The sequence below is a fragment of the Vanacampus margaritifer genome, chromosome 14 (genome assembly GCF_051991255.1).
Source record: "Vanacampus margaritifer isolate UIUO_Vmar chromosome 14, RoL_Vmar_1.0, whole genome shotgun sequence".
NCBI lineage: Eukaryota > Metazoa > Chordata > Actinopteri > Syngnathiformes > Syngnathidae > Vanacampus > Vanacampus margaritifer.
Window position 1 is genome coordinate 17556342 of NC_135445.1, and position 23585 is coordinate 17579926.

Below are 23585 nucleotides of genomic sequence, written 5' to 3' on the forward strand. Positions count from 1 at the left end.
ACTTTAAATATGTTATAGGAGCATTATTCTTAAATTTCAACTAATCTTCATTAACTGTCAGTAAATAATTAATTGATTAACAGTTTATTAATGATCTATTAACTAGCTATAACAGATAGTTATAAAGTGTTACTGTCAATTCTAATTCTCAATTTTCTTGATAGAAAGCCGAATGGAAATGTTTAACATCAACTGCAAACTGATACACTTTGTCCACAATTTAAAGGAACGTTGTGGTGTGGACTTGAAAGGTATCCACTAATGTGCTCATCAGTTGTGCAAGTTGTGTGCTTTTTTTTCCTTCTTCTTATAGCTGTCACTTTTAAACACACTAACTCGCTTTATTTCCTTTTTGGGCTGAGTAAAATACAGTAGTGGGGCTTTTTGACAAGGATCGAGAAAAGAAGAGAAATTTATGTATTATTTTTTCTGTTTATCGAAAATGCTGCATACCATTAGGATGGTGAAATGTGTTAAAAGTAACAGCATACAGGAAACAGACTAAACATTTTTTTGTCACAGCTTCATCCAACTTTGAAAAATATGTGTCGTAACAAGGCACTGTCATATCCTACAGACTGTGTGGACCTAATGAACCCCAACGGGACAGTAGTGAACTTAGAAAGCAAGCAGCTCAGTGTTGATCTGGCCAGCAGCCTGCTGGCGGAGAGGCAGCACTCCTTCAAGTTTCTCGTGAGTTCTCCTCCTCCTCCTTTTCCTCTCTGAAGACAGATAAAATCGCATCAGAATCAGGAATCTCTGTAGCAAAAATACCAAATTGTTAAACTGGTATCACTCTAACAGTATTAATAAATTCCTACATTGATTTTAGAGGCGGTGACAAGACACTAACACAAAATTAAAATGTAGAGGAGACTAGTTGTATCACGTGTAAGTTGTCACATTGCATTTTTCTTCTCCACCAGAGGGCACATCAAAAAAAGTTTTCGTCATATATGGTCAGGGGTTGTGTACTGTCTGAGAAGCACATTGTGAGCTGAGATGAATACAAGATATCTATTTGCGCAAAACAAAGTAAACATTTTCAATGTCATATTTTGAAACAGGCGACGTACTTAGACAAATTCAAGCAGCAAATCATGTGGACTTGTTAGAGGAGAGATTCAGGCATCTTGTCATGCCTCAGTCACTGCTCTGTTTTAAGATATCTTTAAACTAGAGCAAGTATTAGCCAACATGGTAGTTTGGGGCAACTTGTCCCATTCATTTTGGGGTTTGTTGTCACATATGCAAAGACTGGGCCAATGAAAAATGCACCTCTGGCAACACGGTTTATGTATGCCAGAATTGTTCTCAAGAGTGAGGAAATTAATTTTGTTTCATTGTTTAAAAATGGATTTTCCAGTTGTTGGAACTACAGTATGCCCACGTCAGGACTCTGGTTTCATGATGAACCATCCATCCATTACCCGAAATGGTTTATTATTTTTATTTTTTTATTTAGTTTAATCTCAAATTTCCAGTTTAAGGGAAGCAAAACAGGCATTTGAGGCTGAGAGCAATGACCTACATGCTAGCAGTTCCTAAGGACTTTAATCTATTTCACAATATTTTATGTTAGTTTGCTCATTGATTATGGTAAAATTTCAAGATCAATGGTAAACAATATCTCTGGCGGTAAAATAAACAAACATAAAAACAAGAGAACAAGAATAATTGTGTCCTTGTTTTATTAGTTGCAAAATCCAGTGTGGCATCTTACCCCATATAGTGTGACAACTTACCCATTGGTGGGGCAACATGTCACATGTTCACTCTATTTGATGGCTTATAACGCTGCACTGACAAAGTATGAAAATGACATGAATACAAAAATATAGCTAAGACTTTGGTCTTTCATCTGGTATACATTTTGTTTATATATCATGTATTGATTCCAATAAATATATAAAAAATATAAAAAGTGATACAACTAGCCCCAATCTCCCCTGCATGTGCTTTCTCTTTAGGAAATGATAACGATGGAGACCGGAAATATATTTCCCTCTTACACAATGTCAGCCAGAGTCATCCAGAATTAAAAGGTGACTTCAACGAGCAAGTGGCATAATTAATATGTTAGTGAAAGTTTGAAGAAGTTCAGCTTTAACCGCAGTATTTGCAAAAGTTGCACAGTAATCTGTGAGTCAATATTTATCATTCGTTTTCTACACTATTTCCCTTCTTGAGGGTCATGGGTGAGCTAGAGCTTATGCCAGCTAGCTTCAGGTAAGAGGCGGGTACATCAGTGTCTGCAATTTATACACAAGTACAACTTCCATCCATTTTCTTAACTACTTATTCCTCACAAGGGTTGCGGGGGTGCTGGAGCCTATCCCAGTTGGCTTCGGGCAGAACACTCTAGAAAGAGAATTGCTGAACCAATTGAACCAAAAACCAGCCAACCAATAAAAAGATTACAAATTGAATTGTTGACCAACTTTTTAAAAAAACGATTCAAGTGGTAACAGACGTTTGAATTAAGTTCATCCCAAGTGAATATATTAAGTTGAATGTTAATCCAAAGTGAATATACTAAGTTTAAAGGTGCATTGTGCAGTTTATAAAGGTAATGTTAAAGCTTTTTCTACATCATGCATGCTCCACCAATGCCCAGATGCATACCTGTCAACTTGTACGTTTTATACGTATTTTATACGTTTTTTTACCATTTCAAATCATGTACGCCGTACACCGACTTTTGTACGGGGAAAAAAAATGCACTGACATGCGCATGCGTAGATATACATAGAGTAAATATCGTGGAAGCAAGCATGGAGGAGCCACCTAGTAAGAAACGAAGAACTCAAGGATCGGGTCGACACCAGAAAGAATGGGAGTTACTTCAAGGTGAATATGCTGGCTGGATTAAAGCATCGTTAAGAGGCACTCAATTCTCATTCTGTGTCCCTTGCAATAAAGACGTGAAAGTTGCTGCGAGTGGATTTTACGATCTGAAGAGCCACTTTAAAACTGCCGGACACGTGGAGAATGTGAAAAAAAACAATTCACATGTCTCATTAACCAAGCACTTCGTCTCTACCGCAAATCCTGCAGCATCCCACAAAACGACAAATGCGGAAATTCTCTTCTGCCATTTTCTTGCTGAGCACAACATTGCTTTCACAGCTGCGGACCACTTCTCGGATTTGGTGAAAGTTATGTTTCCGGATTCACAGACAGCTAAGGTAATTTATTATTATTATTATTATTAGTATCATTCATATCTACAATGAATCAGCATTTATGGCACCGTGTCAAAAATTAAAATTTTATATTTTAATATTATATTTTTGCAGGAGTTTGCATGTCGGAGGACCAAGGCTACGATGATTGTTAAGGAGAGCCTTGCACGTGGCTACACCCAAGACGTCATTCAGTACTGCAGAGCTCACCCATTTGCCCTCATGATTGATGAAAGCAATGATCGTACTACCAAAAAGCGACTTGTTGTGTTAGCTCACTTCTTTGATGGGGAGAACACAAATACCAGACTCCTCGATTTACCAGAGTTGGCATCAGGCACAGCAGCATCAATCTTTGCCGTTATTGACAACATTTTACAAGAAAATGACATTCCATGGAGTAAGGTTGTGGGATTTGCAAGCGACAATTGCAACACCATGGTTGGAAAGAAAAACTCTGTCTTGTCTAGGATAAAAGAAAAAAATGGGGCTGTTTTTAGTGTTGGATGCATTTGTCATCTTGGCAATCTGTGTGTCAAAGATGGACTGAAGACATTGCCAGTAAACATAGATGACTTGCTGGTGGATATATTTTATTTTTTTAAAAATAGTTCCAAACGAATTGAGGATTTTAAAGAGTTTCAGGACTTTACAAATTCCGAGCAAGAAAAAATCCTAAAGCATTGTCCGACACGATGGTTGTCTCTTCAAAAAGTGGTTGAAAGAACATTGTCTCAGTACGAAGCACTCAAAAGCTACTTCGCTAGCCATGCGGATGTTGAAAGGGCAGGTAAAGTGAAAAGCATCCATGATCGACTTCAAGACCCTGTTACTCTCCTCACACTCCACTTCCTCAGCTTCATCCTGCCTCAAATAAATCAATTCAATATTGTGTTCCAAACAGAGGCATGTATGATTGGAGATTTGTTACCAGAAATGGAAAGACTCTTAAAGAAACTCTTGGTGAAATTTGTGCAAATGGAACATGTCAAATCTGCTGATAGCCTGCTGGCAGTTGATTATACAAACAGATGCCTGCAGCATGAAGATAGCAGGCTTGCTGTTGGCTTGGGCACCAGGGCCCTCTTCCAAGACACCAATGAGGAGGATGAAATCAGGCAAAGCATCACACCAGCCATGCAAGCAACTTTTTTTTCCTCTGTTCGCTCCTTCTACGAGGCTGTTGTAACTAAAATGATACAAAAATTTCCATTTGAGAATACAATACTGAGTGACTTGGTGGTGTTGGACCCAGGAAAGAGAGAGATGTTGGATTACACAAGTATTGTTAAGCTTGCAAACAGGTTTACACCAGACTTTGATCAGGAACAATTAAAAGATGAATGGGAAGACTATCAACTAATACCTGATGATCTTCTCCCTCAGAAAAGTCAGGATGGACAACCAATTCGTCCAGAGACATTTTGGCCTCATGTGTTCAAAATGAAAACTGGTTTGGGGCTGGATCGCTTTCCACTGATGAGAAAGATGTATCTAATTTTACTCAGCCTTCCTCACAGTAATGCTGATAGCGAGCGGGTTTTCAGCCATGTGAGGAAAATTCATACAGAGTACAGAAAGACAATGGGAACAGACACTCTTACTTCTTTATTACAGATGAAATTGAACTGTGACAAGTGTTGCTCACAAGTGAGACCCTCATTAGAGCAGATAAAGTCTGCTAAATCATGCACATTGGCTTACAATAGGAAGCACTGACGGCACAGTTTATTGCATTGTAAACTTTTTAAATTGAATAAAAGACTTTGTATGCAAATTACCTTTGTTATTTCTATTACACTGTCTGGTTACCGCGAGTAAACATGCGTCGTACGGTGTTTGTAAGGTTTTTTTGGGGTTTGTAAGGGGAATCATAATCATTTCTAAGGGCAGTTATCGGCAGAGGTTGACAGGTATGCAGATGAGTAAGAAGAGCCCTGACTGTTTTACTCTGACTGCATCTATCAGCTTTTATCTTCCCTTTATAGTAGAGTGTGCGGACCCTCACACTCCACAGTTTCTTTGGGGAGGGGAGGGGCGGAGTTTTTCTTACCTCATTTGAAGTCATGTCTTCATTTGTCAACTGTGGCTGTCGCTTTAAGATCGCGCACGTACTCGCACGCGCACCATCGACGAGCCTGACACAGATGCTGCAGTTACGCTTTGGGCCAGAGGTGGCAGTCGCTGGTTAGGACCGATATATCCCGCCATTTCTTTTTTTGTTTACTTCAGGGTCAGCGAAAGAAATTGATACTATCCAAACAAACCTTGGCACTCGCCCAAAAAAAAGAAGCCGGAAGTTTTCTGCTGACGAAGAAAATGTTATTCAATATTTGAAGCAATTTAGTAGTTTTTGTGAATTGTTTTTTTTTATTATTCATTATAATAAATGTTTTCCCCTACTGTGTTATTTTAATTTTATTTGTTTCTACTGTGTGTATTTTTGTGAATATTTTGTGTAATATTTTTGTATTTTTTCCAATATTTTTGTAGCATAGAATATTACATGTTTTTGTCTGGATTTGTTTCCCATAAATGTGTCTGTTTTTTTGTCTAACATATTTGTATTTTTGACTGATTTGTATTTTCTTGTAATATTTTGATAGAATAGTTTTGAATTATTTGTCTTGTTTTTGTATTTACTGTACATTCTTCTAATATGTGTGTATTTATCATCTAATATTTGTTATTATTACTAATATTTGTAATAACTGTTTTCAAATAAAATTAATAGTAAAATTATTATTAAATGTAATTTAAATTTAAATTAATGTAAATGTTGGGCAAGCCCCCTCTTTGTCCATTTTTAGAACTAGTCTCAAAAAACACATTTTTATTCTTTCTCTTTTGATTCAGCATAAGACTTAACTTGAACAACCGGGCCCAAAACAAGATAACAGTGTCGTTAAAGTTAACCGTCGGTTAAATCTACTTAACCAGTGGTTAAAGCTATAACTGAGTTTGAACAACCGGGCCCTTGTGTTGTTTTTATTACATTTTAACATTATTCTCAAAGTACTGTCTTTTGTGTAGTAAAGTGTTAACATTGTTTCCCTTGACTGACAGCATTTTTTGGCCAGTAAAAAGTATGCGTGTCACAAAGGAAGTTGAATCATTTTGTGACTCATGCAGGCTAATCAATAAAAGCTGAATATTCTGTTGAGTCGAGTTGGTTTGGTCATGTTTGTCATTTCTGTCCCAAAAAACCGAATGTGAGTTTAATCTTTTTGTGTGTGTGTGTGTGTTCAAAATATACAGAAGTAATAACAAAAATCTCAATAATCCTTACTGGGCATTCTTGGTTATTTTAACCACTGTTTAACCTCTAAGCGCCGGTTAAATTATTAACCCACTGTTAACTAACCGACCCTTAAATATGCGTTGTTCAAAACATAGCTAGTCACGCTGTTAGTTAACCGTGCTGTTAATCCCACAATTCCTTTTTTTGTTTACTTCCCGGTCGGCGAAAGGAATCGATACTATCCAAACGACCAACCAAACAAACGTAATTCAATCAATGATTAAAGCAAGTTTTTGTGAAATAATGATTATTTTTTAATTCATTATACTTTTTTTCTAGTGTGCCTTTTTAGTGAATGTTTTGTGTAATATTTTTGTAGCATAGAAAATTGCATGTTTTCGTTTGATTTTGTTTCTCATATTTTTGTCCAGGTTTTTTTTGTCTAACGAAATTGTATTTCTGACTGATTTGTATTTTTTGTGTAATATTTTTGATAGAATTGCTTTTATTTGTCTTGTTTTTCTTTTTACATACTTCTAATATGTGTGTATTTTTTCATATAATACTTTTAATGAATACTAATATTTGTAATTACTGTTTTAAATTACAACAAATAACAAAGTATTATTATATTAAATTTAAATGCAACATAAATAATTAGCCACTATTCACAGTGTTGTCTGTTTGATTATTGAGGTGAAAGCAAACAAGAAGCATTACAGGTAACCTCTCTTTGGAATCACCTCCCACTAAATGTTGGGCAATCCTGTCCATTTTTGTTCTTAAAAAACACATTTTTATTCTTTCTCTTTTGACTCAGCATGAGACTTAGCATTGTATTACTGCTAAGCGGTAGCGTGTGTGTAACTCTTCAAAATAATCACCAATGTCAAAGCCAATACCTCGATAGATTCTCTTTTTCTTGCCCTCAACGGGCATCATGAAGGCAGCATTAGCCACGAACACAGAGTTAACCACACTGTTAAAAAGTTAGCGGCGGTCCCTAGGTTAACAGCCGGTTAAAGTTAACAGAGTTTTGAACAACAAGATAACAGTGCCATTAATGTTAACGGTCGGTTAAATCTACGTAACCAGTGGTTAAAGACATAACCGAGTTTTGAACAACCAGGCCCTGGTGTTTAAACTTTACATGAGCAATTCTGTTTTGTTTTGTTTCAATCATTTGATTGTTACTGCTCATGACCTTTCCAAGTCAGTTAATGAGCAACTTTAGCAAACAGCAGTGGCAAGAGGTGTGTCAGTGTGACGTAGCGCTGCCGATGATACAAAAACTAGAAGAAACACAGTTTTTGCAGTGCTGCGTCCCGAAAACCTGTCTGCAGGCCAGTTTCAATCGCTGGAGTCAACTCTGGAGACGTACATTCCAGAAGCGGAGCTGAAAGAGGTCAAACGCATCTTGTTTGGCAAGGAGACTGTTAGATATTATTAACATTTAAATTCTTTATTTTCATATATTAACCATTGTTATACATTATTAACATCTTAATTCTTTATATTAACCATGTTGAAAGGTTTTATAGACGTGTAAAGCAAGTAGTGTTGAACTCAGTATAATTTGACCTTAAGCTGGGACATAATATTTGGTCTAGAAGTTCCTTCTCTGTGGGAAAACACATTTGGTCCTTGAGAATAGAATCTGCTTCGAACACGCACCCCTGACTCTGTTTTCGCCATCGCTCACGGAAAAGTACATAGAGAGTATGTTTTGTCTACAAATGAAAGAGAGGCGGTCGGTTTTAACTATAAGAAGCCATTTCACACGCGGAAGAGACACATTCGGCACTCTGAAATTCCACCTGTTATGTGATGTTTGGAGACTGTCACGATGTCCAGAGATCTCTGTTAGATTAAAATCATTTTTGCAAAGGTGTTTTTTCTTACATTAAATCTGTCTTCAAGTTTTGGAACACGCAAAGAGGACAAATAATGTTATTCCTCTTTCAAGACCAAGTGAGTTGAAATAGTTTGCTGCTCTCATTTACTTTTGCAATCTTTTGCCTCTTCTGTTTGTGGTCAGTTACTGATTCGGATGAGTGAAGAGGACTTTGCTTCGTTTGATCATTGTGCCACATGGTGATCTTTACCCTTTTGTGCTAGACTAAACAGCTTGTTTTGCACAAGGCAAACACGAAAGTTCTGCACAGTGTATTTGTATAGTGAAGCTTAGCTGTTAGCACTATTGCTAATCATCCCAGTATACTCTATTTCAGTATTGGCTCAGGTTGTCTGTAAACACTTGTAACTGATGTTGTATTGGCAATCTGATATCATCTGACTTAATAGCAGAGTTGGATAGAGTAGTAATTTTTTTACTCGGGTAAGAGTAGAGTTACTTCAAAATAACATTACTCAAGTAAATGTAATGCCTTGGTCAGACTACAAGACAATAGCCCGATTTTGGCCCGACTGACGTGTCGCGGACAAACGGGGCATGTCGTGAACGATTTTAAGGTGTCTTGACGTGCGTGACACGTTCAACGATTGGTCGCCTGTTGTCTGGGTCGATTCACGACCATCACGACAAAAGTCACAACGATTTTTTGCTCGTCTTGTAGCACAAAAAAAAAACATGACGTTAAACTATTGGAAGAGATGTGATAGACGTGTTTTGAGTCAGGCCATTAACAAAATCTAGTGTCCCGCTCCGCCCGGACTCGAGCTGTAGCTTGCCGGCAGCTAGCTCCATCGCAGAAGCGATCCTCCAGCCGCGTCTTGCTTCTCCTGGAGGTCAAAAGGCGGCTTCCCCGTGTCCCCGCCGCCTATGCAGCCTCATGGGATGAGTTTGACGCCAATAGCAAAAAGCTAATATCGCATTTGGCTCAGGCGCTCTGGACCATTCTTCAGATACAATAAACAAGGAAAGAGGTGTTTTCCTGACAAATGCTACTTTAGACATAGGAGCGTCGTAAAGGTAATGAGTGATTATAGCTACAAATTATTTTTGTTATAAGTGCATTTAGTGGGATTCAAATCTATGGCAAATTGCACGTTTAAACAGATTTAAAAGTTGTAAAACAGAATATAATCTATTGGAAGATTTTTGTGGTATATTTTTAATGTTCAATATAGATGTCATAATATTAAAATTGGAGGCCCTGCAAAAGTCCTTGGTGACAAGTCGCACTTCTCTCCAAAGAATGTGTGCGAGCACGTGTGTGTGTGTGTGTGTGTGTGTGTGTGTGTGTGTGTGTGTGTGTGTGTGTGTGTGTGTGTGCGTGTGTGTGTGCGTGTGTGTGTGTGTGTGTGTGTGTGTGCGTGCGTGCGTGCGTGCGTGCGTGCGTGCGCGGGAGCGCTCGTGTGTGGGCAGTGGATGGGGGGAAAAAAATTGGGGGAGGGGGGGGGGTTTGGTTAGCTGGCCAAGTTTTTTTTTTTTTTTCACCGGGGCCTCTCAGCATGGTGTTACGTCACTGGACATACCTACGTCGTCGTCCTTTTGGTTTTGCAGCATTGATCAATCGCGAGAGGGAGCGAAACGTCAATCACACACTAACAAGCACGTTCTAGCTCTTTTTTTCCCTTTTTTTATTTATTTAAATGTTTATTTATTTATTTATTTCTCTCCTGGATATATATACTACATGGCCGCCTAAAAAAAACTTACTTGACTGTTCTTTTTTTTCTTTCATAAAAGCTTTACTACTATTAATGACATGTTTGTTTGTTTTAAGAAAAAAAACTATGGAGGTAAATATGGTGCAAAACTAACTTGTAAAAAAATTTTGTGCCTGTAGAAAAAAGTCTAAATTTGTATCTGTAAAAGTCGTGATTTGTACCTGTGAACAAATGTGTACCTGTAAAAAAAAGTGTATCTGTAAAAAAAAATTGTACCTGTAAAAAAAAAAAATTGTATGTGTAAAAACAAATTTGTATGTGTAAAAACAAATTTGTACCTGTAAAAGTCATGATTTGTACCTGTACAAAAAAAAATTGTACCTGTACAAAAAAGTGTAAATTTGTATCTGTAAAAGTTGTGATTTGTACCTGTAGAAATGACAACTTGTAGTCAAGGAAGTCGCCACTAGGAGTCACAAGTGGTTTTTCTGCTGCTGTCCAGTCACGTGAGTTTTGCACCAACTATCTCGCTACAAATGGTGCAAAACTGATTCGTACTCGTAGAGCACCGTGATTTGTACTTGTAGAAGAAGAGGGCGGCCTCTGGAGGATTTGGGCGGGCTAAAGCTCAACCCAAACGACAGTGGGTTGAACTCAAATGACGCCACATTTTTATCATTAATATGCACAAATCCGAAATTCCAAACAAACAGAGTAGCCACACCAGTTTACGCGTCATTTTGGAAGAAGAGGACGTCCCAGCGTTAAAATTTCAACATGGTTCAATATACAAACACCGTGTGGAACAGCTTAAACGTTGGTTGACATGTAGAGCCCTCCAAGTGGGCAGAAAGAAAGAAGTTTTAATATGAAGGTAAGATTTATTGTACAATCAAAGCTTGTAATCCGGTGCTAGCTAGCTCATCTCATGTTGTTAATTGTCACGAAAACTGAACACATTGAAGTCACGATTTTTATTTCAAGATTTGAAGCCCACCAGTGTAAACATACAATCAATAGCTTGTACCTGTAAAAAAATAAAAATAAAATAAAAATCATGAACTGCTGCTTAGTGCTTAGATGTGAAAATTACTATAGAGCTACAGAGAACCCTATTGAATGTTTTACAAGATGACCTAAACCTATAACCAAAAGTGGACAGTACTCAGCTACTTGTATTTGACTAACATTATATTTAAGCATTTGTACTCTTTCTATCATAATAAAATGAAAACAAAATGTTTTTACTGCGAGTGGATCTTTAAGCCGCTACAGGTATTTTAATCTCAACCCTTTATCCTCTGTATTTAATCATTTTATTTTAAATATTAAAATGTCTTGATGAATGTCAGTATTTTTGCAATACTGAGTAGTATTTTTTGAAGTACTTTTACCAGTTGTTAGGGTATTTTCATAACATGCAGTAAGTCTCCACATTCATCCACAAGAGACTGTTTACAGCAATCAGCGGGTACTGCTGTTTCACTTCACAAAGGTTCAAATAGGTAGTGAACTTTTCACAATGTTCCTAGTTCTTAAAATTGCTTTATTTTAAGATGCAATATCCAAGTTATTACAGATATTTGTCATATTTTCCCCTTGCTTAAACAAACCTGGTTTAGTAACCCCTCCAGTTATTCACAGGCGAACAAATTTCGTGTATATGACAAATTAAAGATGATAATAACAAAGAAAGATGATAATTTACAAAAAAAAATCATTTGTGATCCAACAATTAAAACAAAAAAACATTTCATTTGTGATCCAACAATAACAAGCATGCAAGAACACACATATTGAAAATCCACACACTTGAGATCACAGGAGACCATCAACACTTGAGTCCTTGAAAGAGGAACATTTCAAAGTACATCCTTGTCGTGCCAGTAATGAGCAAATGTGGAGGATGTAACCCGAGTTCAAATATTTAATCACTTTACAATAAAGCACATTCTAAGGCAGACAAAAAGGAGTAATTTTCATGGTGTGACCTCGAAAAGGCAGCATGTGAATTCCTCCATGACCGCATGCCTGGGAAAGCAGTGATGAGTTTAGGTGGCAGAGGAAATGACAAGCGGTAAATTCTGTAACTGTAAGACCACATTTGTAAACTTGCTTGGTTTCAAGGCAGAAGAATGGTTGTAAACCTGTAAAAAAAATAAATTGTATCTGTAATAAAAATTTGTACCTGTAAAAAAAAAAATTGTATCTGTAATAAAAATTTGTACCTGTAAAAAAAATGTGTATCTGTAAAAACAAATTTGTACCTGTAAAAGTCATGATTTGTACCTGTACAAAAAAAAATTGTACCTGTACTGAAAGTGTAAATTTGTATCTGTAAAAGTTGTGATTTGTACTTGTAGAAATTACAACTTGTAGTCAAAGAAGTCGGCACTAGGTGTCACAAGTGGGTTTTCTGCTGCTTTCCAGTGACGTGAGTTTTGCACCAAATGTACCGCGACGTATGGGGCAAATTGATTTGTACTTGTAGAGCGCTGTGGTTTGTACTCGTAGAGAAGGGGGCGGGCTCTGGTGCAATGGATGGTTGTTTTGACCAATCAAGTGAGAAGGATTTGAGCGGACTGAAGCGCAAACTCATTGGTTTAGCGAACGACGGTGGCGGGACTCTCGGAAGGATACAAGCAGGACACATCGTCGCCAACCACATACAATTAAGAAGACTACAGTCTCTTTTGGTTTCTGGTATTACAAGGTAAGTATTATGTTACTTCATCATTCTTTCAAATATTGTTGTTTAAACGCTGGTCATCCAACCTGTTTTTATGATTAGCATCACATATTTCGCTTTCTAGCTAGCTGGCATTTGATTTCATGCTAAAGCAGTCTAGTCGTTATCGTCATTTCTGGCGCAACGGACTTAATTGCATCTCATGCTTTGGAATACTGTGGCTATATGACAACAATGAACAACTAAACTACTTAACTTAAACTTATATGCCAAGAATGCGCTGCTCCCCTGTGTTGGTTAAAATTGTTATTTCTTGTATTAAGTTAGCTGGCTAACAAACGAATTCATGTCGCTGACATATGCGCCATTGACAAGTACTGCAGGGAAGATGCACCGAATCGATGTTATGTATGTACACATTTGACTCCATAGTGTACTTTATCTTGTTTTGCCTTCTAGAAAAATGACCGATCAAAGCAACAGCTCTTCGCTGCAGCAGCAGGTGAGCGGAATATCGCTACTGTCTTGACATTAATGGGTTTTTTTTAAGTGGGTGGTCGACATATAGTTCACCAGCGCTTCCTTGAGCGTCTCGTAGCTTTAACTCAGCGTCTGAGTTATTTTCAGGTCTGCTTTGCATACATTATTCAGCACGCACACCATGGGCCTGGTGCGGTTCTTGTCAAAGTAGTCTAAACGCAAAGTTGTGAGCCTGATGTAGTTTAATTAAGGGGCGTTACCGGTAGCAAGTTTATATGTATAGCATATATATATATATATATATATATATATATATATATATATATACAATAGTTACATAACAACTAATGGACTAATGGGAGTTTCCATTTTTAATATTAATTGATCAGTTATGATGCCGTACTACTACTACTGTTACTGGTTAGTGGAGCCAAAAATACATTGTTGGTTTAACGCTGGTGCAGATAAGCGGGTGGAATTCTTTAGCACAGCCACACATGGATTGATGATATTTCCACTCAAGGTATCCAAACATGCAAGCACACCTGCGGTATGTATCAACCAATGTGGGAAGTTCGTGCTTGAACATTGTTGAAACAATTGTGAGTTAAGAAAAAAAAAAGTCATGGTTGCACCAATGTGGTTCCCATAAGGGGGAGAGGACTTCACTCATACAAACACATTTTGTGAATAATGTTAACCAACGTTAGCGGTGTAGCATGCACACACTGGGCAGAACATAAACAAACATGGATGCACACGGTATTTTGGAGTGACCACATTTACAGGGACTGCTGTGTACATAAAAGTAGATTTTTCAGGTGCAATTAACTTTATTTACTAAAATCGACTTTTTTTTTCTTCTTCTTTTTCTCAGTCAAGTCAGCTAGTGATCTCAAACTGACGGCTAAGGGTCTTCTATTTGCATATTTTGTGGCGAACGAATTTCATGTATATGACAAATAAAGATGATAATAACAAAAAAAGATGATAATTAAAAAAATAAAAACTTTTCATTTGTGATCCAACAATAACACGCATGCAAGAACACACATATTGAAAATCCACACACTTGAGATCACAGGAGACCATCCATCAACACTTGAGTCCTTGAAAGAGGAACATTTCAAAGTACATCCTTCCGCATGCCTGGGAAAGCAGTGATGAGTTTAGGTGGCAGAGGAAATGACAAGCGGTGCATTCCGTACCTGTAAGACCACATTTGTAAATTTGCTTGGTTTCAAGGCAGAAGAATGGTTGTAGACAGTTGCTGTTATCTCACTGAGTGCACACTTTATTTGGTACAACTGCACAAGTGAATCCTAATACACCATTTCATAGTTAAAAAAAACAAACGTTTTGATATTTGTTGAGGATTTTTTTAAGCAGCTCTTGGTATTGGATCTCATTAGATGTGGGTGTACCTAATGAAGTGACCAATTCACATAAGTACAGTTGGGCCCAAAATCATTCAAAAACCGAATTTTTATGTATCGTTTATTTAGAAGTGACACAAGGACATGGTTTATGATGTTTAGTATCATAACAAAATTCATATGTGACAATACTATACTAAAAAGTAAGGATGTTTGATAACAATTGTTTTTCAGACCGATGCCAGTATGATTACTCAACTCTTGATTTGTCACCGACACCAAGTACTGATACTACTAGTGCTTTTGATACAGTGCTTTTTGTATATTTTTTTTTTTTTTCTTCAAGCGGGGTTCATACCCATCGCCTCCGCTGCGGCAGCTCAACACTTGCCACTCCGCTAAAGTTCTGGGCCACCATCAGCCAGTGCACAGTCTGCCAGCCAACTCTACCTCCCATTTGCCGCACAACGAAAAACGGACAATTTCAAACCCGCCCGGACGCCCGGAAAGAATGTAATAAAGTGAACATCTCCCTGTAAAACAGCCTCATTCCTCACAAAATCAAGATAGCAATAGCAATAGCAATGCCAAACACCTTGCAAAGTGAAACATCCACAAAGCCAATCTTTCCTTTTACACCATTCTTTGTGAAAGGTACGAATATTTCTTTGTTCCGTAATTTGCTGAAGATCCGGTAGCTAAGGCGTTGGTCTCCCATCCTTCAAAAGATGGCGTTTTCCCTCAAAAGAAAGGCGTGAAAATAGTTTCAGCAAATAAAGTTAGTGGTAATTTTATTTGCTTCAGTCCATATATTAAAATGTTAATTGCTGAGCGCATTTAAACCGTTGCTAACTCAAACAGCAGTACCTCCCAAGACAAGGAAACATTTTGTTTTCCATTCTTGTTTCAGTTGACACACGCTGTATGACATTGTTTAAAATATATATTTTTTTAAATGCACAAATATATTTCTGCAGTTGATTAAACAAAAATAGTAACAATGGTCACTAAGAATATTTTTTACATCATCTTGAATACATCACGAGAGGGTTCAGCATACAGTACACTCCATGTTTTTTATGCCATTTTTGTTTGGTGGTGTGTGACATTTTTCTAATGAACGTTTTTGTGCCCCGGCTCAGTGAAGGTTAAGATATTATCACAATGACAGCTGCTGGCATTTATCGGAGCCTTCATCCGTGTGCACAGCAAGTTTTAATCCTAATCCTTTTGCATCTTGTTTTTATTTGAAGCGATAGTGAGACACTTGGCAAAGCTATTAGCGCTGGCAATAGCTGTGTGACTGCACAGGAAGGGGGAGGAATCCAGTTGCAGCTGGGCCGAGAAAATGGAAAGTTTCATGGAGAAAATGTGGCTCCTGTGAGAAAGTGGGGAGGATTCAAACTGGCCTGTCTTGGCAAGGTAAAATCTATTGGAGTCTTTTCAATTGATTATGATTTGAACATGAAACACGACATTTTCTGTGTTATTTTAGAAAGTAAAATGTTAAATAACCATCAGTTAAATCATTTTCAGTTGGACAATCTCGGAAAGTTCTGAGCTCTTTTTTCTCAACTTCGTAACAAACAATACTGTCACATATTAAACACACTGCTTGTCTATCTTGGGATAGGGAAAAGCGCAAAGGATCATGGGATGCAGCATGGGAAAACCGCGCCCGAAGCAATGTGACAGAGGTGACACTTGTATTTGAAGAGGAAATCAACCCCTTTTTTTTTTTTTTTTACAATAATATGTTTTATGTAGCCCCACTAGTCTAAACACAGTATTCTGATAAATATAGTGTGTGTAGAACATGAAATAAGCAGCACAAAATCCAGCCGCTTTTAGACATTTGAGGGGGAGACCATAAAAATGGTGAGCCGTGATTAGTTGCGATCAGGCTTCTCAGCTTGCTGATGAGCTGGTCATTTGAATCACCTGTGTTGGAGGTGGGAGACTTCAAATCACTTCCTGTTTATTTTAGCAAACGGCTTCAAGATACTTTTTTTTTTAATGTCTCGGGCTCCTTCATTTCTTCCTTTTGTAGATCTTGCTGAAACATACAACCGGAGTTGCTTTGTTAAAAATTTAAAAAAGGAGGTGCTAGTTTTTGTAAAAATCACACAATACACTATACAATTTTGCTCAGCTTGAGAAAACAAGTGAGCTGTGAGTGGTTGTTAACTGAGCCCTGACCAACTGTGATGTCCTTTTAAGTTGCCAGCAAATGGCAAAATGGCCGTCCCCTCAGATGGATAAAAATGGGTGTTGCTTAACTCATATTCCAAAAACACAATATTATTCAGAGTGCTGTGTTTAAACTAGTGGGAGCACATTCAACAGAATCAGCATCATATTGTAATGAACATTTTGGGGTTGGCTCCAGTTACAACATTTTTTTAAATAATTAAAAAAAAAAAAAGGCATTGATTTGTGTTCTTTCTGTCTTTCCCAGTAAGTATTTCTGTCCCAGGTAAACAATTAATTAATTCCATTGCATTTTTGTTAAACTGTGTTTAATATTAAATTTTGTTCAACTTTATGCGCACTGTGAAGCTGCTACCGGTGAGTGTTTCTACCAAATAATAAATGCGATTTCCTCAAAAGATTAGTTTCATTTTTATTTATTTTTTATTGCAGCTATCAGAGCAGCTCTGTTGATCCAACGCTGGTACCGTCAGTATGTTGCCCAGCTGGAGATGAGACGCAGATGCACTTGGAACATCTTCCAGTCTATTGAATACGCCGGAGAGCAAGACCAAAACAAGGTGAGGACAAAAAAAAAGACATTGCATTCATTCCTATGGGGGCCAAACATCACATCATTCGTAGAGGTGGCAATTTGCTATCCAGTTTTAGCTATGCTATGCTAGTGTCAAACAAACCTGATGTCATATTTGTAAAGGCAGGCTTTTCAATTGTACTCTTGCATTAAACATCCTAAAATCATGTTTATTTAAATGTTCTCTCCTTATCATGCATTTTCACCAATTGTGTGAGTGTGTGTGTGTGTGTTTGGATTCATTGTAGTTTTACTGATTCAAGACGTCACCTAGTTTAACTGGTTTCCAAGCTATTTGTGAGGTCATTTGTGATAATCAAACCACAACCTTCACATTGTCTTTCATCCTTGCAGCTGTGCAATTTCTTTGGCTTCCTGATGGACCATTTCACCCCAGCCAGCAGCGAGCGTAAGACGGCTACAGCCAGCTTATCTGGTGAAAATGTAATTTTCTCTCACAAGATGTGCTTTCCGTGTGCCGAACCTTTGATTCAGGAAATCTGATATCGCACATCTTCCGTGAGAGCGACATCTGCCTTGATACGGAATGGGAGCTGTACTTTTGCTACAAGAGTATTCAGGTGCCCGGCAGCTACACAGGCCCACGGTTAACCTTTCCATTGACCTTCTGCGGTGTGTCCAAGCTGGTGGAAGCCTTCAAGCAGAGACAAGTAGGCACATGAAGCAATAACAACATAAAGTGGGCTAAAAGACACACAATTGTGAAGAGAAAGAGGCCACAGATGGGATGGTTTGACCGATTTTTCCCTACCAGTAGCAGCTCCATGCTCGCTATGCTCTGCAGCTTCTTGGAGAGACTTGGAGGCTGTTGCGAATTCTGCCAAATATCAACCACGTCACCGTCTGCCATATGAAGGAGCTAACCATATGCGGTAGGTAGCCCTAAGCTTCACATTGACAATGAGCGACCTCCCCAAAGGCTGAACAAAAGTTAAAAGTTCATGAAGTGGCAAGTTTTTGCTTGTGCTTCCATTAGCTTGTTAGCAACAGTGGCTTAGTGCCTAAGTTGACTCAACTGTCAATCAAAGACCACTACTACCACCTGGAAAATGGAAAACACATCCCGTAATGATATTAATATTGGCTTAAAACTTCGAGTGTCTGGACCATTTGTGTTCTACGCAGTGACGAGATGCCCTAGACACTAGCTAGCTTGTGAGCTAACAGTCTTGGACTTAGCAGCAAAAAATAATAATAATAATAATTCAGCATTACTGATCTTCCCTAGTAAGTGTTTGTCACATTACAGACCTTGGGATTTACGGTTCACTGTTAAAGTTCAGGCCAATTTTGTAGCAATTGGTGAAGCTGGTGTGTGTGTGGGGGGGGGGGGGGGGGTCGCCCGGGGGGTTCCCCCAGTGGGTGCTGCTGAGTGAGTTTTGGAAGGTCATGTCCAGGACCACTAAAATATATCAATATACAGTTTCGCCAAGATACAACAAACTGAACATTTTTTTAAAATGTTTTCCACGAGGTTGAAGCCTCCCAAACAGACAATTCTAAGAGGGACCCAAATTGCTGCAAGAACACTAAGGACATCATGTTTGCATTCACAGGAGATTTACATGGACACCTTGAAGATCTATTACTGATATTCTACAAGGTACTTGCTAAGGCCACCCAGTCAACTCGACGTTCTGTCACAAATGTCTCGAATGTGTCCAGAATGGATTGCCTTCCCCTGAGAAACCGTACGTGTTCAACGGAGACTTTGTGGATCGAGGCAAGAACTCGTTAGAAATCCTGCTCATCCTGTTTGGGTTCCTGCTGGTCTACCCCAACAATGTCCATCTGAACAGGGGAAATCATGAGGACCACATAGTTAACCTGAGGTACAAGTGCAATGTCAAGGCGAATTCACGTTTCAGTCAAAGAGAGCTAAGATGTTGCTGACACTCTCTTGTTTGTGTGTTCTTCCAGGTATGGATTCACCAAAGAAGTGCTGGGAAAATACAGGGTATGTCCTGAGATCATGTTGCTTTCATCTCAACTAGTGGCAATATACTCAATGCAAAAAAGTCAAGGTTAGGAATAAGTGGGAAAGTGTATTTGAGAGGTGTGTGGGTGGTCTCTGTGAAGAGGGCCTTTTCGGGTAAAAAAATGTGATTATATAACCTGATTTACATGAGCTAGACTGGACAAGGAGGGAGTAGCTAGCAAGGTCAATAACAAATAAATCATTTCTTGTTCCAAAATTAAGCAGATTCATCCTTGTTGCATGCTCTACCGGGCCGTGAAAAAGTAAAAATCATGCTGGTATGTTTCACATCATCTTAAGTGTGTATCCAAACCAAAAAGCAAAATAATCATTCTGGCTCTCGTCCCTTGACAAAGCAGAGAAAGAGCCTCAACTCCTTTTATTGTGCATCAGCAGGAGCAGCAGTCTCCTAAATAAGTAACCCAATTATGGATTGAGTTGCAGTGGCATGGCAAAAAGATCCTCAAGCTCCTCCAGAAGATTTTCAGCTGGTTGCCACTGGCAACCGTGGTGGATGACAAAGTGCTCATTGTGCATGGAGGCATCTCTGAATCCACAGATCTTAATATAATAGCCAGACTGGACAGACACAAAGTAAGATAGGCCAACAACATCAAACTAACTGGGACATTCAACAGACTATAGGTTCTGATCGATACTAACTTGTTTTGTCGCAGTATGTTTCCACTCTGAGGCCTCCCAAACAAAGCGTTCACACTGCAAGTAGCAGCTTTAAGATGGCAGACTGTGATGGTCTGACGCAAGGTCGACGTTGGGTTTGCTCCCTGACGAGCCGGAGCCTGAGGCTCGATATCCCGCGCCGCTCGCTCCAAAACTACCAGTCGTATGGTGAAATGAAGACGTCCGACTATGACTCTTCTCCAGAACCCGGGGACAGCAGAACAGTCGACCTTGAGTGGAAACAAGTAAGAACACATTTACAATTATATCAACAGTATATGCGCTCATGTGATGGGTTGCCTGACAGAAGAATTTCAAACCAGATAGTGGATGTGTTGTGGAGCGACCCCATGCCCCAGAATGGCTGCTTCCCAAACGAAGTGCGAGGCGGCGGCTGCTACTGGGGCCCCGATGTCACGGAGGATGTTCTCAGACGTCACAACCTGCAGCTCCTCATCCGCTCTCACGAGTGCAAACAGGACGGCTACGAATTCTGCCACAATCGTCGGGTGAGGGCACCATGAGGGGAAAGTCGACAACTGAATTTGAGCACAGATCTTTTCCATGCAGGTGTTGACCATATTTTCAGCTTCCAACTACTACGACGTGGGCAGCAACAGAGGAGCCTACATCAGGATGGGCACCAATCTGAACCCTCACTTGGTCCAGTATCAAGCCAGCCGGGCATGCAGAGATCTAACCCTGCGACAAAGGTATGGTGGACCACACTTCATTTGTGGTCATTGCTTGCTCTAATTCTACATCTGCTGCTGCAGAAACCAAACACTAGAGATTAGCACTGAGTAGAGCACAGACTTCTTCCAAGGATGGAGAAACCTAATGTGGATCCAAACCAACCATCTATTGATCCCCTGGGGCAAGTTATATTTAGAATGGTGTTGAAACCCCTTCGTTACAAGAGCCCTCTCTACACTCTAAAAACAGTTGGGTCAAAAATAACCCAATTTGGGGACAAAATGGGACCGCTACTTGGGTCAATTTAACCCAACTTTCTGGATCTTTTTTTTTTCCAAAACACCCACACCTGCCCCCATCCTCCAAAATTGGGTCATTTTGTACAAAGCAACCCAGAAAGATGCGGTTTGATCCCGTTTTGACCCCCCTAAAATACAACCATTTTTAGTAGAGTCTACAGACTCTACTTGGATCAATTTGACACAACTTTATGGGGTCATTTTGTACAAAATAACCCCCCACAAATTGTGTCATTTTTTACAAAGCGCAACACCCCCCCCCCCCCATAAATAATAAATTAAATTAAAACGACAAAAAAATTGTGCTAAATGAAAAACCCAATTGTGTCGATCACTTTTTGACCCATAATGCGTTTTTTTTTTTTTTTTTTACCCAATTGTTTTTAAAGTCTACAATCTAGTTTGGCTAATTTAACCCAACTTTCTGGGTTGATTTGTACAAAATGATCCAGAAAGTTGGGTCAAATTGACCCAAGTTCATTTTGACCCAAATTGGGTTATTTTGGACCCACCTGATTTTAGAGTGTAACTAAAGTTGTGTTCTTGTCAGTGTCTCCTGGACAGAGAAGTCGGCCTTGCAAGCTCTCCGGCAACAGCTGTTCTTCCACAAGTCAGATCTCAGCAGTGCCTTTCAGGAGTTTGATCCAAACAGAACAGGTACTCGCTGAAAAGTGCAATTTCACCGTACTACATATACGGTACAACAACGTGGTAGTTTAACACCACCTGGTGGCAGAATCGTTCCACAACAGCTGCTCTGTGTCACCAGGGTTGATATCCATGAGAGACTGGGCCAGTGCCACAGAGAGCGTTTTAAAATTGGGTCTACCCTGGAGGGTTCTGCGCCCTCAGCTTTTGAGCAGCACCCATCACGGCATGGTGGAATACCAGCACTGGATTAGGGAGCTCTCCCTCACAGAGCCTCACTTGGAGGTGCCTCTTGAAGAATTGAAACCCTTTTTTGTCTCTTTAGTGGTCAATTCTAACATATATGAGGGTGATAGTAACAATTGGATGAGTTAGGGACATTTGAACAGTGAGTGCCTTTTCTGGCTAGGTTCCTTTGGTAACAGGCACCATCCGTTAAGGGGAAGTCAACCCAACAATTTTCATTACAACAATATGCTCTATGCAGCCTTGTCTTAACACGGTATTTTGATTAATGTTGCATTTATGGAATATGAGTAAAGCAGAAAAATCTCTTTGTTTTGATCAATCTCAGGGGGCGGCCATTTTGCCACTTGCTGTCGACTTAAAATGACATCACAGTTGCTCAGGGCTCAGGTGACGACCAATCATGGCTCACCTGTTTTCTGAGTTTGGTCATGTGACATTTACAAGCCACGATTGGGTGTTGCCTGAGCTCTGAGTAACTGGGATGTCATTTTCAGTCGACAGTGAGTGGCAAAATGGCCGCCCCCTGAGATGGATGAAAACGAGTTGATGTTGCTGCCTAATTTATATTTCACAAACAATATTACAATAATCAGAATGCCACGATTAGACTAGTGGGGGCGCAAATAATTTATTATTATAAAAAACATTTTTGGGTTGACTCCCTCTTTACTCACTATTTCAGATGTTTCAGTAGGCAGATTTTGATGGTTGTACTGTACTGTAAATGTGCAATTGAAGGATTTCCTTATCTTTCTGAAAGATCTCGGACACCAGCATCCTGGAGATCATGTACAAGAACCACTCCAGTATCGAAACCATCTTCCGGATCATAGACACAGATCATTCCGGTCTGTACAGTCGGTAACCCTCCACTGTATTTGATTCCTTCATATAATCTCGTCTCATTCTCCTTCCAGGTCTGATCTCACTGGAGGAATTCCATCAAACCTGGAAACTGCTGAGCTCTCACCTCAAGATGGAGATCAGCGACAAGTCCGTGGCAGACTTAGCTCAGAGCATCGATTTCAACAAGGACGGAGTCATCGATATCAATGAATTCATGGAGGCATTCCGCTTGGTGGGCATCTCAGCACACAAATAGACGTGGTGGCGGCCTCACTGTACAAACTTAAGCTAAGCATGCCTGAAAACCTTGGAAACCTTTGATGGACTTGAGGGTATTACTAGGGCCACTTATATAGACCCCTTTATTTTAATGATTTGATAAAACAGGATGTGATTAATGCGCTACATTTTCTTGAGTGTTTTCTAGTGCTACATTGCATTCGCTACTTTTGATTGTGTAAACTCGACAAACTATCAAGCAATTTTGTATATGTTGTGGCACATCGTGTACTACATGCATCTTGCAGGTGCCTGCCGACATTAACCAATGAACCTTTTTACCAATAAATTGCTTTGCAATGTCATGTCATCTTAAATAAAACATCTCCTCCTGATTATGTTTAGTGACGTTTTTAGATTTTTCAAACTAGATTATCTGCTGTTTGGTCAGAATAGATTTTTGGAAAGACTTAACATCACGCGAATACAAAAACCATTCACACGTTATTCTACCTGTGTTATTGTTATTATTATTATTATCATTACACCTTTTTTGTCCTTTAACTACATTTCTAGACCAATTTAAACCATTCCAACTTCAATGTGTTCCAAAAAATCA

General features: G+C 39.1%; 2 protein-coding genes across 5 annotated transcripts in view; both read left to right on the forward strand.

Annotated features, from left to right (window-relative positions):
* LOC144034058 (uncharacterized) overlaps positions 1-6353 on the forward strand; it is a 54686-nt gene extending 48333 nt beyond the window's left edge. The window contains exons 5-10 of one of the 3 annotated variants that reach the window (XM_077542586.1): positions 165-251; positions 578-693; positions 1971-2045; positions 2191-2229; positions 2313-3188; positions 3300-6353. In XM_077542586.1, the coding sequence (XP_077398712.1) occupies positions 165-251; positions 578-693; positions 1971-2042 (275 nt within the window). In that variant the 3' untranslated portion in view covers positions 2043-2045; positions 2191-2229; positions 2313-3188; positions 3300-6353. Of the gene's footprint in view, positions 1-164; positions 252-522; positions 694-1970; positions 3189-3299 lie in introns of all 3 variants that reach the window. The other 2 variants (XR_013288145.1, XR_013288146.1) reach the window with 2 other exon arrangements.
* A 6128-nt stretch (positions 6354-12481) lies between these two features.
* LOC144034018 (serine/threonine-protein phosphatase with EF-hands 2-like) lies at positions 12482-23361 on the forward strand. Of its 2 annotated transcripts, XM_077542529.1 has the most exons (20): positions 12482-12712; positions 13148-13190; positions 14891-15057; positions 15798-15966; positions 16178-16241; positions 17188-17315; positions 17684-17738; positions 17825-18000; positions 18108-18222; positions 18907-18953; positions 19016-19182; positions 19271-19307; positions 19773-19922; positions 20006-20254; positions 20333-20518; positions 20580-20722; positions 21555-21661; positions 21774-21937; positions 22662-22749; positions 22819-23361. In XM_077542529.1, the coding sequence occupies exons 1-20, from the start codon at positions 12537-12539 to the stop codon at positions 23001-23003; spliced, it is 2616 nt and encodes an 871-aa protein (XP_077398655.1). In that variant the 5' UTR covers positions 12482-12536; the 3' UTR covers positions 23004-23361. The 2 variants fall into 2 exon arrangements, with proteins under 2 accessions (XP_077398655.1, XP_077398654.1); XM_077542528.1 differs by lacking the exons at positions 12482-12712; positions 13148-13190; positions 14891-15057; positions 15798-15966; positions 16178-16241 and adding an exon at positions 16271-17112.
* Positions 23362-23585: the final 224 nt, after the last annotated feature.